The sequence below is a fragment of the Garra rufa genome, chromosome 7 (genome assembly GCF_049309525.1).
Source record: "Garra rufa chromosome 7, GarRuf1.0, whole genome shotgun sequence".
In the NCBI taxonomy this organism is placed as follows: Eukaryota; Metazoa; Chordata; class Actinopteri; order Cypriniformes; family Cyprinidae; genus Garra; species Garra rufa.
The window spans coordinates 45,781,941-45,799,084 of NC_133367.1; the positions used below are offsets into that span (position 1 = coordinate 45,781,941).

General features: G+C 33.3%; 1 protein-coding gene across 1 annotated transcript in view; it reads right to left on the reverse strand.

The window, feature by feature from the left end:
* Positions 1–1,372: 1,372 nt before the first annotated feature.
* Positions 1,373–17,144, reverse strand: part of LOC141338190 (NLR family CARD domain-containing protein 3-like) — a 34,720-nt gene continuing 18,948 nt past the window's right edge. Inside the window, exons 9-11 of the mRNA XM_073843743.1 lie at positions 12,239–12,412; positions 2,305–2,478; positions 1,373–2,220 (exon numbers count right to left, since the gene is read on the reverse strand). Of these exons, the coding sequence (XP_073699844.1) occupies positions 2,214–2,220; positions 2,305–2,478; positions 12,239–12,412 (355 nt within the window). The 3' untranslated portion in view covers positions 1,373–2,213. The remainder of the gene's footprint in view (positions 2,221–2,304; positions 2,479–12,238; positions 12,413–17,144) is intronic.

The window sequence follows — 17,144 nt, forward strand, 5'->3', positions numbered from 1 at the left end:
TTTGTTAGTATTAGTTAATAAAAATACAGCTAGCATTGACCCGCGCATCACTGGCCACATTGTTAAAACACAGGTGAAGTACATTCATATTCAAATCATATAACAGACTTTAAGCATTTAGAATAAGGAAAAAACAGGCTAATAACCAAAACCTGCAAATCGAACAGAGTAGCTAAACATCCGTGTCGTAACGAGACATTTTGACTTTTGAAAATCCTCCATTCCACAGTTTTCTGTTTGTGTAGCTGCAGTTCCTCAGGGTGAGCCCAAGCGCAATTAATAGGGGCTATGTCAGTCCAAATATTAAACATGCGGGTCAGGAAGCGGGTCGGGTACAATATCTTCTCTCTTTTTCTGCGGTCCGAGTTGCGGGCGGGTTAGTTGAAAACGTCGGTCAGGTTCGGGTTGTTTATACATTGACCCGTGCATCACTAATAGTCATTAAAGAAGGAACTCTTACCCCTCAAAATATCATTAAATGCATTTATTTATTTTTTATTATTTATTTTTTCACATCTGACAAGATTTTTTTTTTTTTTTTTAATTGGTGCTGTTATTATTTTTCCATTTTCCCTTGAATGTGTACTGGTATTTCAAGTATTTTACATATTGTATTGTAACTTTAGGATTAAAATGACAGAGAAATATTTTTAAAATGACAAATAAAATGACATTTTTGCTTCCACTTAGCAATAAATATGACCTGAATAAAATGGCTTCATTTAAATATGTTGTATATACACTCACTGAAAATAATACTTGACAAAGACATTATGCTTTTAATCCATTCAATTTGTTAAAACACTCTAAAGTTATGCAATTTAAAACTTTAAAATTGTAATATTTTGCATGTGTGTAGAGAGCATCACATCACATTTGTGTAAATTATTATTTATCAATTATTACTTATTAATATTCATCTCTACTAATACACAGGTTAGAATATTATCACAACGCAATATTGTCCCTTTAAACCAGCGCATAAGTATTATATTCAGAGATCGCTACTGCGCATGTGTCTATATGACATCGGCCAAACAAACCACCTTGCACACGCCTAACAACGTCCAGTATCAAAAAAAAGATCAAATTAACGAATTTTTTATCATTATCCCACTATTACAACTTGCAAAATGTAATATTTACCGCTGCAAATTCACCTTTATTTATTATTATTTTTTTAAAAGAGGTTCAATATCCAAACTATTTCATTATCCAAAAATCTTAAACTGTCAATTTGTTTCATCTTTTTAATTTATATTGTTAAAGGTTTTGTTTTTTATTTATTTTATTATTTTTAATTGTATTATATACATGTATAATGCTGACATTTTTGTACTTTTGTGCTTTGTACAAAAAAAAAAACCTCCAGTATTGGACCTGATGCATCTTCGTCATCGCGCTGCAGCCTGCAGGACCTCTTGATCTTTTCCTGAAACAGTCAGAAGTAAACCTCAGTGCTTCATGAGGCTTCATTTCCCTATCCATATAAAGCATATTACATCTACATACATACCCGAGAACTGCTTATATGTATATATTTGTATGTCTGACCTGTTTTCTGTTGTTTGTGTAATTGTGTAATTGTTGAGTCAGAGGAGGAGGTGAAGTTGAGCGCTACTGTGGGCGACTCTTATTGTGAAGTTTGTCTCTCAGTAGACCAGACAAGTGAGCGTGCAGCAGTAGTGCCATGAACGAGTCAAAACCCTTTATCAAACGTCTATATTGTGGATACCTGTATATTTTGGGACATTTTGTTTGTTTATTTTTGTACTGTCTTTTTTTTTTGCACTTTGTAAATACTACACACCTGTGGATCACCTGAACCTCACTGTAAATAAACATCATCTTGCACCAGAGTGCACTTTACAGTCAAGACATCCTCTACATTTCTGTGAGTGCAGTTAGATATAATAGAAGTCCCACTGTGAAATCACTGTGTAAGTAATGCAATTATTAGCTTGAAATATACTGTAGTTTCACACTAAAAATGTTATGACAGTTAGTATGTCCAATATACTCATTTATATATATATATAAAAAAATGTTCCCATGAGACTGGAAAAAAAAAAATCTAGGCTGAATGAAAATTAAAAACAAAACTCCTTCAGATATGAAACTGCTGGATCAGTGTCTGCATTTGTCCAAGTGACAGTCTTGTTCAGGACGTGTTGTTTTGATTCACTTGTTCGGAGCTTGTAGAGTTTCCACTGTCAAATACTGTACAATAAAGAGAAAGATTAAATACACTAAGATCTGCTTTAATAGAAGATAATTAATGAAAGCATTGACTCAATAACTTACTATAGTGTCTCCAGTTTACAGTGTGGGTCGTTTAGTAGAGCAGAGCGCAGCTTCTCTCCTGTCTCTTCTGGTATATTATATCTCAGATACAGTTGTCTCAGGTGTGAGGAGTTTGATCTCAGAGCTGAAATCAGAGCAGCACAGCCTTCCTCTCCAATACTGCAGTTCATCAGCCTGTAGAGAGTGAAGAACATGAATGATCTCTGAGATTGTGTTTAATCTTTAGGGTGAGAGTGTGTTTGTGTGAGCACTACTTTTTCTATACACCAGGATCAGCGCTAGAGAGATTTTGACTTGCCATCAGCTAAAACATCAATTTAAATGCGCTCTACCCACATGATTCCTGATTGTGATGCTCAACTTGTTGATACTATATAGGTATAAACAATATAGGTGTTCTCCGACAACTGTCTGTCATGTGCTTTGATTTAGGACTAGAGCAGCTTGCTTTCACAGTGTTTGTGATGAATATAACATGCTGCACATTGATAGTTTACAAGAAAAAAAAATCATCTAGTTAATAAATATCTTTAGTTTTAATAATTTAAACAGGTATTTTAAATTTGGCCAAAAACTCCCCGCAGTGATGTGTTTTCATGTAGTTGATTCTGTGCAAACTCATATTTGATTTTTTTTTTATGTTGTAGATTTAAGAAGCAAATGAGAATCGCTAAAATTATTGAATATATTTTGAGAAAAATGTCGTCTTAATGATTCCCATAATGGTTTAAGATAATTAAAGCAACAGTTTTTCAATAACGAAAAGAATATGTAAAAGTATGGTATTTGGGGGAAAAATCGCCCTGCTGTTGGGGCTAAAGGCACAATAATTTAGAAAATAATGAATAGATGACTGACTTTTCCATTTGTTGACATGACTCAGATGGTAAATATCATATATGTGACCCTGGACCACAAAACCAGTCATAAGGTAAAATTTTACAAAACTGAGATATATACATAATTTGAAAGCTCAATAAATAAGCTTTCTGTTGATGTATGGTTTGTTAGGATAGGACAATATTTGGCCGAGATACATTTATTTGAAAATTAGGAATCTGAGGGTGCAAAAAATCAAAATACTGAGAAAATCACCTTTAAAGTTCTCCAAATTAGGTTCTTAACAATGCATATTACTAATCAAAAATGACATTTTGATATATTTACAGTAGGAATTTTACAAAAAATCTTCATAAACATGATCTTTACTTAATTTCCTAATGATTTTTGGCATAAAAGAAAAATCAAAAATTATAACCCATGCAATGTATTTTTGGCTATTGCTACAAATATACCCCAGTGACTTAAGACTGGTTTTGTGGTCCAGGGTCACATATTATGTTGGATGTGTACCTTAGAGATCATCACCATGTTTATAATCAAACAATCAGATTTAAAAACATATTAAACATATAAAACATATCATTTGTTGTTACTACTGTAAATCCAGATTAAATTATTATGAGATCTACTTCAATGCTTTCAGAATCTTCACTTTTTTAAATGATTTTGTCTCTGTTTTAAAATGTTTTATTTAACATATTTTAATGACAGTAGCCTATATTTATTTATTGATTATTTTATTTAACAAAATAAGCAGACAATAGTATAACTTAGCTAAAGTGATAGTTTTGAACAAGTATTAAATAATAATAAAAAAAACATTAGCTAAAGTATTTATGTGCATTTGCCCCATGCTGGTTAGCCTTATAGCATGTGATTGTGAAACACGAAACTTACTTAAATAATTTTATGGTGAAATTGTTTTTTTTTTCATGTTAATCAGGTCAATTCTGATCAAGAACAATGCACTGTGGCTTTAATCCAGCGTAAGCAGCGCAGAAGAAAATGAGACAGGGGTAACTGCAGCCTGGAGCAATAGGAGCCGAAAGGTTTCTGATTGGTGAAAGGAGTTTTACTGTATCGGCCAATCAGAGTAAACTTTTGTTCCCCACTCCAGTCCAGCAGGTGGCGGTAAAACACTTATCAGTTGATTTGTAAACCGCCAAATAAACTTTAAGAAGAAGAAGGCCAATAAGCATTAAACATAAGTAATTAGCCTTTTACACACTTCCGTGTTTCTGGCTTCCGGATTGGCACTTGCAGGGTAAAAGTTTTACAAAATAGATACTATGATACAATGCTTTATACTGGTGTTTTACTCTAAAAATAGCAAACATTTTTAAAAACTTTGTGTCAGCTTCTGGTCATCACAAAAACTATGATTATTTAATTATGAATGATAGCACTTATAATACAGTACAGTTTTGAGTTTTGCCGTTCTGTCTATTTGGTGCTGGCTGTGCATTATGACTCTTCACATCAGTTTTTTCGCGATTGTTAATGTTGTTGAATCGCATATTATTATTATTATTAAAGTAATATTGTATTTTCTACTTGCTGTGCATTATTCATTTTACGGTGTAAATGTACGTTGCATAATGTGCCCAGGGATATACATAATAAAATAATATAATACTAAACAAGACAATACTCAGATTAATGGCTTTATTCCTTTTGGATCTGGATTATGTTGTTGTATTGAGTTTATGCATCAATCCGGACACAGAATCGTTTAATTTAATTTTGGGAAAATGTGCATTTGGATATAAATGCTGTCAAATACTGTCATAATTTACCATGAAGTAGTGATTCGAGGGAAATGACTGAGTAAATTGAGAAAATAGCTTAAATATACCAGAGATTGAGAACAGAAACTCTAGCTGGCGCTATGTTGCGCATATTATATTGACGAGTCAGCGGTCTGAAATTACAAACAAGTAAAATGTGGTTTCTTTGTTGATTATATAACAACAACTTGGAAAACAGACAAAACAGAAAAGGTAAAAGGCATTATTTGAGACAAGAGCATATTAATATAATACAGGTCCTTTTAAAAAAAAAAATTAGCAAATTGTGATAAAGTTCATTATTTTCTGTAATGTACTGATAAACATTAGACTTTCATATATTTTAGATTCATTACAACATAACTGAAGTAGTTCTAGCCTTTTACTGTTTTAATATTGATGATTTTGGCATACAGCTCATGAAAACCCCAAATCTAAAAAAATTAGCATATTTCAATTAGCATACAATCAGCCTGTGGCACTGCTGAGGTGTTATGGAGGCCCAGGATGCTTCGATAGCGGCCTTAAGCTCATCCAGTGTGTTGGGTCTTGCGTCTCTCAACTTTCTCTTCACAATATCCCACAGATTCTCTATGGGGTTCAGGTCAGGAGAGTTGAGCACAGTAATACCATGGTCAGTAAACCATTTACCAGTGGTTTTGTCACTGTGAGCAGGTGCCAGGTCGTGCTGAAAAATGAAATCTTCATCTCCATAAAGCTTTTCAGCAGATGATAGCATGAAGTGCTCCAAAATCTCCTGATAGCTAGCTGCATTGACCCTGCCCTTGATAAAACATAAAATTTTCTTTTATTGGTCGGATGAAATATGCTAATTTTTTGAGATAGGAATTTGGGGTTTTCATGAGCTGTATGCCAAAATCATCAATATTAAAACAATAAAAGGCTTGAACTACTTTCAAATGTGTGTAATGAATCTAAAATATATGAAAGTGTAATGTTCATTAGTACATTACAGAAAATAATGAACTTTATCACAATATGCTAATTTTTTGGAAAGGACTGTAAAAAACATTCAAGGGTGTTGTTCATAGGAATTTATTTTAAAAAGTATATTTCTCCCAATAAATTGATTCCCTTTTCTTTTTGAATTCATTTAAGTTTTACAAAAGTAAAAAGTGTGATTGTTTTTGTAACTTATTCCCTATCAAAAAATTGTTTTTTACTGACCTTCACAATAAAATGCTTCTACAAAACTCTATTTAAGTGTTATTATCTAAAGTATAACGTCACGACCGGCCCACATGCAGAACACCAACATCGTTGCTCGTTGTCACCTGAACCGGACCAGTTTCGGATTTCTGTGGAGTTTTTGAGAGCTTTATACAACGTGCAACACATGTAAGTAACTATTTACATTGCATAAAGTTGCAATGCGGGTTTACCGAAGGTCTTGAAATTAACATCAATCTTAACAACTTTTGCTAACGTTAACGTAGTATAGGTATATATGAGATGCATTGCCAAATTATGTTTCTACTTAGTTTGGTTACTTAAAAAATCATCGTCATTTTGTTTATTTATGGAGTCTAATAATGTTAGCATCGGTATTATGTCTCAAATCATTTGTCTTAAATGTTCTGCCTCTTTCCGAATTAGCTAGCAAAACAGTAACATGGTCTCTCATCCTCGTTGTGTCAGTTAAAAGTTACGTTAGCTGCTAGGTTTGTTGTCACAGTTGTTCCCTGCATGATTGAAAAAGATGGGGGCATTTTTTGGCACCTCTTTCTGCAATGCATCACACAAATTCTTAAACTTCATCTTTTTATATATTTGTTTGAAATATTTTACATTGTCTTAAACCATTTGTTCAATTAAAAAGATTAAATATGTATTTTGCATTGCAATAACTTGATCCTTATATTTTCCTAAACTCTTCTTTCATTTATGTTGCTTTTTTAGGAGACCATCAGATCTACTGGAAGGAGCAGTTCATGGAGCAGGTAAGCTCTTTAGAAGGTGGAATTGAGGTAAATGTTTCAAAGGTTTGTCCATTTAGAGGAATTAAGGTACCCAAAAGTCAGTTATTGAGAGTTGGAAAAAAGGGGAAAAAAACTAAATTTGCATCCCTTTCTATTTTTAATGACAGATGGGATGGCCTTGTAAATTATACAGCGCTGTTGTACCAGGAAAGAATGATAATCTAAAACATTATAGACTGCATCATGGGACCTTTGGACACAGCCATGCCTTGCCTTGTACACATATAGATTGTATAGTTTACTACAGTATAGTATAGCACTGGTTCTCAGTCCTGGTCCTGGGGGCCCCCTGCTCTGCATATTTTACATGTCTCTCTTATATAACAAACCTGATTGAGATCATCAGCTCATTAGGAGAGAGACCCATGAACTGAACTGAAGAGGTGATGATCTCAGTCAGGTGTGTTAAATAAGGGAGACGTGCATAATGTGCAGAGCAGGGGTCCCCCAGGACCAGGATTGAGAACCACTGATGTATAGTAAAGAATACAGTGTGGTTCTGTATAGTACAGATTACAGAACCACACTGATAATGACATTGTATGTTTGTAGTTATATTGCCTGCAATATTCAGTTTTCCTTTATTCACTACCAACTATAGGATCCAAGTACCTCGTGAAGAAGAGACACGTGACTCTGAGATGCCTCATTCAATACATGGGAAACAGTGGGCAAGAATCATCTCTGACTACTATGTAAGTATTGTTTAAAAAGCATAGTTTGACTCTTTTGGGAAAAGCACTTATTCCTCAGATATCAATCTTATGTCTGTCTGAGTTATAGTCCGGCGCTGGAGTTGGGGATTGGTTAGCTTGTCTTAGACAAATACTGTAATTGGTTGGCAATGGCTAGTCTGGCTCTGTCAAAAGTTCAAAAACACACCTACAAACACCCAAATGTATGTGTAGGAACCAGGGTCCCCTTTTTGTCTTTCAGTTGCTTGTGGACTTGATTTAAAAAAAATAAAAAAATATTTTTTTTTTTTTCTGTTTTTTACTGCAGTTTCACAAAAGTAAAATCCTTGTTTTACATTAATGCAGGAGTCGTAATCATCTGATGATAAACTGTAAGAGTGGCATTTTCAGAACTTTTACTAAACCACACCTTTTGAAGATTGTTCTCTGTTGCAACTTATTGTTCTGTTTATTCTCATACAGGGACAAACGGAGAGCAGCGTCCATGAGGATTTGAACATGTGCAGATATATGTCTGTCGTGAACCAGTGGGCATCATCATTGAGGGAAACCCAGTGCTTACTGATCTTGGAAATTTGGCCAGGGCATGTTGCCTGCTTCCGGGAATGACATTTGCTCCGAACCTGCAGTTTCCACCACAACTCTGCAAAACATTTGAGGTTTTCCAAAGACTTTTTGTGGGATTTGACACACTGCGCCCAAAGCCTTCCTCCCGTTTACGTCATTTGTAACGTTAAAATGTCTACAACATTAACATTAAAATTGCTAACAGAAACTTAGTGCACCCAATTGTATGTACATGGCAGCTGTTAATAAAAGTTGGAAACGAATACCTCTCTTTCCTTATTAAAGTTATGGCAATACTAACTAATTATTTCAAGTGGATTAAATAAATAATTTGTCTAAATTAAGAGTAATAGAGTAAATTAATTAAAATCAAAAAGTAAAATTTTTTATTTTAAATGTTACTTATTTTAACTAAGTATGATTTGGTCAATATTTTGCTCTTTGTCACAATGGTTAAACTCAAATGTTTTGATTTATATTGTAGACTCTACTTAATTTTTTAGCATAGAGTAAAATAAATAATATTTTTACCAAATCAAAATAACAAGAAGTTCACTAAACTTACAAAAAGTAGTTGGAAAATGTTGCCTTAATTTTTTTGAGTTGGATCTAAGTAACAGTTTTTACAGCGTGTAGGTGCAGACCAGAACTGACTTTACCCTGCGCTGATGTGATTTCCGATTTTTGTGAAAAAGGCTTATTTCCTTTAGAAAAGAGAAGATGGCGGTGGTAAGATATGGTGTAATTAATATATGTTTATCTATGCTTTATATAACATAATTATGTATATCACAATAGCTTATTCTAATGCAAATTACTTTGTGTTAATCTTGCAGCATTTAGTAATCAGTTTAACGTTACTGTTGTTGACAGACACACGTTACAGTGAGAAAAACTGGCTGGGCAGTATATATTTAACTATTTTATTAACTAAACATGGTTTTTAAAAATAAATAAAAAGTTTATTGCATTAATTCAGATTTTTATTTATTTATTTATTTTTTACTTGGAAATCTGTCAGTCCAGAAGTGAGGAAAGAATACAGAGTGGAGTTTGAGCTCAAGGTGCTCTTGCTGTGGATACATCTACAAAAACACCTTTTTGTGAATAAAGCTGTGTCTGTTTGTTAAATTGATTGTCATTTAGCAGAAAGTTACTAAACACTTGACTAATTTTTCCATTCTGTGGTGTTTTATTAACTAGTTTTCTCTATCAAGCAAAACATTGTTTTCAGGGTAACATACTACAATCGGTTTTGTTTGTTAAAATTAAAGTATTAACTAACATTAATTGTAAGCAATACATTTGATACAGTATTTTAAGCTTTGTTAATATTAGTTAATAAAAATACAGCTGTTCATCATTGTTTGTTCACTTCACAGTGCTTTAATGTTAACAAATACAACTTTTAATTTACTTTAATCTAAGAACAGCTAGTGACTGTGTTAAGAGGCTTTTGCTTCCTAAATATAGTTGTTTTTTATTTTTGATTACTATATTTACTGTATATTATAGGTTTTGTACTTTTTTTATTATTGTAAAAGACTACAATATGTAAAAATGAGAATATACAATAAAATGTTGAAACAAAATAATAGTAATAAGAGAGAGAAAAAAAGAGAGAGAAAAAAAAAAATATATATATATATATATATATATATTCCTTTCTCTATTTTTCTCCCCTTCATTACTTTTATTTTGTTTATATATAATATAATTATATATAATAATACTAAATATATATATATATATATATATATATATAATTTATATATAATTTATATTTACTATTTATAGGTTTTGTAAACTATAACCTAAACTTGTCGTGGTGATGTCAGTAACCCGCGTCATGCAGGCAAAACCTTTGTTTACACAAAACCTTTTGACACGTCCATTGCTCCAGACTGCAGTGTTAAATTTTAGGAGTAATGTTAAATAGCCACTATAAAATAGCACATCTCAGTTACAAGAATCAAACCCATGAAATAACACTTTGAACAATAAAACCAGAGTATTTATTTGTTTATTTATTTTTGCAATATGATAATTATTGTTTTATAATTACTAGCCAATTATTAGTAGTAGTTGTAGTATGTATTGCTATAAGAGACTGTCGATTTTTTACTATTATATATATTTTTAATTATTAAATATGTTGGTCATCTTTAATGTTACATTGTAATGTAAAATTCAGTTATTTTAGATAAATATGACACTATAGGCGGTTAATAAATCAGCATCAACCAAAGTCATCTTTGCACAGGTGTATTTATGGGTTAATGTTGATCAGAAGGCAGTAAATGCATTTACACACCACAGTTGTAGAACATAATGTGATTAATGTTTTAAACATAACATTTTGATTAAAGAAATTTTAAATGAATTACAGAATGAAATGATACTTGGAATATAAAAGGATTATCGCTAGAAGGTGGCAGTAAATCATTGAGTTTATGAAGGAGACGTCCAACAGATTCGTTCAAAACTCTGATTCATTCTGGAATAAGAATCAAAAGTCTTTCTCTACTATTGGGTCATTATAAATCACTCACTCAACAGATGCATTCAAAGAGTCATATTCATTCAGGAACGAAGCACCATTCTGTGCGTTATGCTGGAGTCAGTTAGCCTGGCAAGCCAGACCCACATAAATGTAGGGTCTGGGCACTCTCCATAGACAGGGCTCAACCGGAGGGGTGGGATAAACGGTTGTCTTTCAAACTCCTCTCCACGCAATAGGATAGCGCTACAGCCAATCAGAGACTTAGTCTGTCAGGTGACGTAGTCAGAGCGACGGAGATTTTTAACGAAAATCAGTGCACTGTGCAGTTTTGTCAGCCAAATAATAAACATAGATGGGCACTAAACCTTTAAAAGTAAACAAAAACATGCACAGACAAATCCAAATTACACCCTGCTCTGATGTAGTATACGCAAACACGGGAAGGGGAAATCGGTGAAAAAGTCCAGGATGAGTTTGCGCAAGTAAACGTAATCTTTTAGCTTTAAATGGGTTTGAACAACCAGGATAAAGGAAAAGAAATTACCATTTTGAATAGCCGCTATATCCACAATCTCTGTGCACTGTGTGAACAATGAGTGTCGTATACACGCCACAGATCGCTTCCGGTGTTTGCGTATTCTACACCACAGCGCGTTCACATGTAACGAGCTCCTGCTCAGGACACATGGACGTGGCTGTGTATCCAAAGTAAAAAATTATATAAATACTGTTCAGTTTTCCACGCGTAATTCACAGAACCAGGAATTCATGTCTGACGGAACTTATGGTCGCAGGTCAGTCAGTCGTCATCATGTTAAGCCCGCCCACCGACTCGTGATTGGCCCGGTACATCTTGGATTTTTCGGAATTTTAAGTGAATTGAGAGTAACTAGACTGACCTTGGAAGCAAATTGAATTTGCTGCCGCTAGGGGCGCGTCTAGATTCTAGGCTAGGAGTCAGTTGCAAAGCGGTTCTGTGTCTTTACTTAAAATGTTTATTTGGCAGAAAAATAAAACACCATTTTGTGAGACAGACATCAGTTAATACTGAATATTAATTAAATAAAATCATCAAATTGTTTAAAACAAAAGCTATGACTGTTGCTTATTTACACCAAATGGATAGTGGTCTGCAAAATGCAGTGTCCAGTGTGTCGCATGCACTGATCTATAGAGTTCTCCATGGTCACATACTTTGATATGTCAGCTCAATAAAACAGGCAATGTGCCAAAGATGGGGGTAGCTGTGAGTGAATAAATTAATATTTGGGCTATAAGAAAATAATAAATTGTATTTCTCACGCATGTTGTCGAATTTATGCCTACAGAAGTAAGCCCTGTCTATAGGCTCTGCCCAGTACGGGCTATTATTTGTTATTCTGGTAAACATGTCTCAAAATAAATATCTATTTTTATTTTCCACAGAAGAAAGTCGTACTGTTTTGAAATGACTTAAAGATAAGTAAAGTGACAACAGGATTTTAATTTTTTTGGCAGTATTTTCACAGTTTTTGTGTTCAATAATATAATAACACTCACCTTAGTGTCTCCAGTTTACAGTGTGGATCCTCCAGTAGAGCAGACAACAGCTTCGCTCCTGAGTCTCCTGGTTTATTACAGCTCAGATACAGTTGTCTCAGGTGTGAGGGGTTTGATCTCAGAGCTGAAATCAGAGCAGCACAGCCTTCCTCTCCAATACTGCAGTTAAACAGCCTGTAGAGAGTGAAGAACATGAATGATCTCTGAGATTGTGTTTAATCTTTAGGGTGAGAGTGTGTTTGTTTGTGTGTTTGTATGAGCACTACTTTTTCTATACACCAGGATTGGCACTATGGAGATTTCAACTTGACAGAACAAGCTCAAGTTAAGAAACTAATTGAAATGCATTCTACCCACATGATTCCTGATACTAGTTCATCATTTTTGTTCTTCCAACCATTTGTAGTATTATATAGACAATAATATTAAAATATTAAGAGTAACATTATTGCAGAGATGTTCACAAGTCTGTTAAATGAACAAATCTATACTGTAGATTATGTATACAGTATGTTGCTGTGAATCTGCAAAGCATCATGGGTAAAACTACAACAGTGGGAAATTTTACAGTAAAATTATATTTTCCTGTGAATCATAGTACAGTATAGTTTTGAGCGGCATTTTCTCTCAGCTGTATTAACCGACGTAATGGACGTATTTTTTGCAATTTGACCTCAGAAAGGTAAAGTTACTCATTATTTCTCCATAATTTTTGTCATTATTGTTATATTTACATTTTTCACTCGTGAAGTTATGCGTCTTTAACTTTCAGAGAGCGTGAGAGAGAAAGTCGACCATGAGGCGTGAGAGGAAGAGGTGAAAACTGAGCATCAGTCCTCGGATATAATAATAATACAATACAATACAGTTTTTAAAAATACTCTGCTCTGCACATTTTGTATGTAAGTCTTATCTGACACAGTCTGGCCAATCCAACTTGTACTGTATATTGTCATCAAGCTGTCAGTTTTGCTTATAAACTTTTACATTAATAACTATTTTTTTATTTACTGCAGGGAAGAAGACTCCAGCCCAGCAAGATGATGCCAGCTCATGTCCATCTCAGGAAAGAAAAAAAGGATTCATGCTGAACGTCACACGCAGAAACCAGAATTAATGCATCCCGTTTAGGTCTTCTGTATGCACTCGTTACATATAGAGCTGTTTTACATAAAATTATTTGAAGAAAAGACACCAAAAGATAAGATAAATTGATGTTTGTAATATATGAAGATTGGTATATATATATATATATATATATATAGGTGGACAAAATTACTTGAACATTAGTATTTTTACCAGCTAAAAATGGTTTTAGGTCAGTTATTTCTATCTTTTGCTGTAGTGTGTAAGTAGGAAATATCAGTTTACATTTCCTAACATTCATTTTGCCATTAATTGAAATAATCCAGTGAGATTTCTGTGAGATTTCAGCTGGTGAAAATACTAGTGTTCGAATCATTTTGGCCACCACTGTATAAATGTTCATTATTTTTATTCTCACTGATATTAAAAATGATATTGAAAACACTTTTCTAAGTTAGCTTTTAACTCAAAATAAAATCAATAGATATCAGTGTTATTTTATAATGCTGTTAACACTTTCTCTGACAAGCAGCAGTCATGAAAACTGGTTTGTCATGTAATGTTTGACATATACCCTGTACTGGAACTAAAGATTTTATAGTTAAAATCTATACATTTTTAGGTTTATGCAAAATTAAAAATGTTTACAGACTGAAAAATACAAAATTGAAATGTATTGTAGGATATTTTTAAATGTATTTTCACATTTTAAAGTCAATAAATGTTATTTTTGTGAAAAAAAAAAAAAACAGTGGCTTCATTTTAGACTATACACAATTTTTGAAATTGGGGTGAATTTCCCTTTTACGTGACTCTTGTGGGAGGGAGGATTTTTTTATTATTTAAGCGGTTGAGGGGGGCTTTTTTTCAAAATGTTATTAAATGTTTGATCATGCTGTGCACTTTAGTTTTTACAATAGGGCAATTATTGAGTGAGCATGAGCACACCGTCTCTGGAGAGCGCAGAAGTGCTGAATGGTTTAAATACTGGCCAAACTTGAAAAGAAATGCAAATTATAAACTTTAGTGACGATGTAAACTGTGACAATTCCTGTTTCAACCGTGCAGTGTGCAGCTCGCTTATAGTGCAGACGCGATGTGGTCATTTAAAGACAGAGAGCTTGCGGAGATTCACTCGTGCTGTTTGTAAAATTACTCCTCACAGAAAGTTTTCTAATTATTTTGTAAGTTATTTAATAAAGAAATATGAATTGTACCTCAACGCAATTGAACACCCTACTGTGAATATCAGTATTTAAGGATAAAAGACTCGAGTTGCTTTTAACATATTCACAAGTCCTTCTCCTGGAGTCGGGTCAAAAGTAATCGTCAAGTCAAGTCTGAAGACTATAAAAATGCAACTCAAGTGCGACTGAGGCCAGAGTTAATTTATCTCTCCCGGGAGTTTATTTGAGTTTCCTCTCAAGAGTGTAAATTAACACTGAAGCAGAGTTTATGACATTAAAGTTAATGAGATAATTAGTGATTAATTAAGTGATGATTGATCATTATTGAAGACACCTGATGTTAACAAGCAGAATCACCAAAGGAGAAAATCACATTTTGTAAGCAACCTTTAAAGTGGTCAATGTTTGCATTAGTTGATCTCTTGACCCTTACATTTTTAACTATTTAATTTGACATATTACTCTGCTGTTTTTAAGATTGTGAAGTGGTTTAGAGGGCAGGGAAATTTAGAAAATGAACATCACTGTATTTTTTTTCTCACACTGAATTAGAGAAAGTAGTATTTATGAATGATGTTCTCTCTTATATAAATACTCTTCAAACTGATTAAAATATTCAAGTCTTGGTGCCACTGAGTACTTGCAAATCTGTTATTCATGAACAGGAAAAAGATTTGTCAATTTGTATTTTTGTAATTATTTACCTGTATTGGCTGTATTTTATTGTCAATGAACAGACTGCGTTGTCCAGTTAGTAGCCTAATGCTTAACTGCCAGAGGCGCCGACACCATCACTTGATTTATTCCTCTCTTATAAATGTGGAAACAACTTTACTCAACAATAGGCTACTCCTTCTGTGGTATTTTAAGAGTAAGACATTTTTCGAAACTATTCTAAATATTTATTATATTTGTGTTTGCTATATTCACAATAAAAACAACACTTTTTTTAAATGACGGAAACAAACAAGATGCCACTGTGAGCGCATCACAAAAATGAAACTAAATTCTGCATATAGGCTGCTACTTGTTGCACAGTTTATTTCATTTTGTTAATTTAATAATTATATAGAAAAAAATATATATAAGAAATATATAAAAGTTAATCAGAAAAATAATAATGTTTTTTGTTTTTAGGCATATTTTCTTTGTCGATAACAAAACATCAAAAAACTGATGGAAACTTAGCAAGTGTTCTTCAAAATGAATTCTAAAAATATTTTCTAATGTTTTTGACTTTGCCGTATCAAATTATGCCTTTAATGTATGACGGAATACACTAAAAAAATCCATTCACCCAATTAAAAAAATGTAGGGTAATGGTTCACATCTATATCTTGAAAAATAAAAAATAAAAAACTTAAAATAACAATATTTCTATAAAAACTGTTCTATAAACCTGGCACAGATTATTTTTTCTTGTTGAAGAAAGTCAGTTAAATTCTAGTTTTGATCTGAAGATATAGATTTAATCAAAACAAAAATTCTCATTTAAGAAATATAAAAAATTATTTATAATTACTACAACTGACTTCCAGTCACAGCCTTAGATGAAATCATCTGAAATAAAACATTAAATCTCTGAAGATCTCAGCAGAGGAGGATTAAACAACTCCACAAACAGCAGCAGCAGCTTCACGCATTACTAACCGCTTTGACTTCATTTCTGTCATATGTCTAACAAAAAAGTTATTATTGAGAACAGAGGTTTAGATGTCATTTAAAAGTCATCCATGCTTCCCAAAATGCACTGCAATATGAATAAATGAATTGTCTTAGTATTTTCTTTTATACTAACTATTTGCTTTAGTTTTTGCTATTTGCTATTATCATAGCAACACATGTTGAAAAAAAAAAGATGGCCGCTACTGGTTTTTGTCTTTATTCTGTTTAAATGGGCCTTTAATTTAATACTTTGAATATATTAATAGAGTTTAAAGTTCGGACTTTTCATCGTTGCTGTTTTGTGTTCGTTCGGAGCTCATTAACGTTGCCATCTATATCTCATAATGGACAACGCCACAGTCTCAGAAGTCTTCAATCAATCTGGGACGCTATACAACAGATAAAATCTGAAATGATTGTTCACTTTGATGCAAAAATTGATCATCTTCAAACCGGCCTGTGCACAATTCAAGGCTCCCTCACTTCGCTTTCTGAGCATGTTTCTGAACTGGAACAACGGCTGAGCTCAAACGAAGATAATGTGGACAATCTGACCAAGCGTGTTCAAGACCTTGAAAAAGAAAATGCTTACCTCAATAAGAAGGGCTGAAAACAGAAGCCGTTTATCAAATCTTTGCTTTGTTAATATCCCGGAGAAGAGTGAAGGTAGAGACATGTTATCTTTTTTGAATCAACTGATTGCACAATTGCTTGGTAAAGAACACTTTCCCACGGCTCCAGTTATCGAAAGAGCGCACCGCTCGCCAACCTTCCTATCTGGATCACAGCTTAAACCCAGACCAATTCTGGCCTAGTTTCTGAATTTCCAGGATAAAGTCAGGATTCTCCGTCTGGCTCGGGAAAAAGACGAGCTTGTATACAAAGGCACAGGAGTCTACATCTTCCCGGATTACAGTGCAACTGTTACGAAGAAACGGCGACAGTTTGACACTATCAAAAAAACCCTT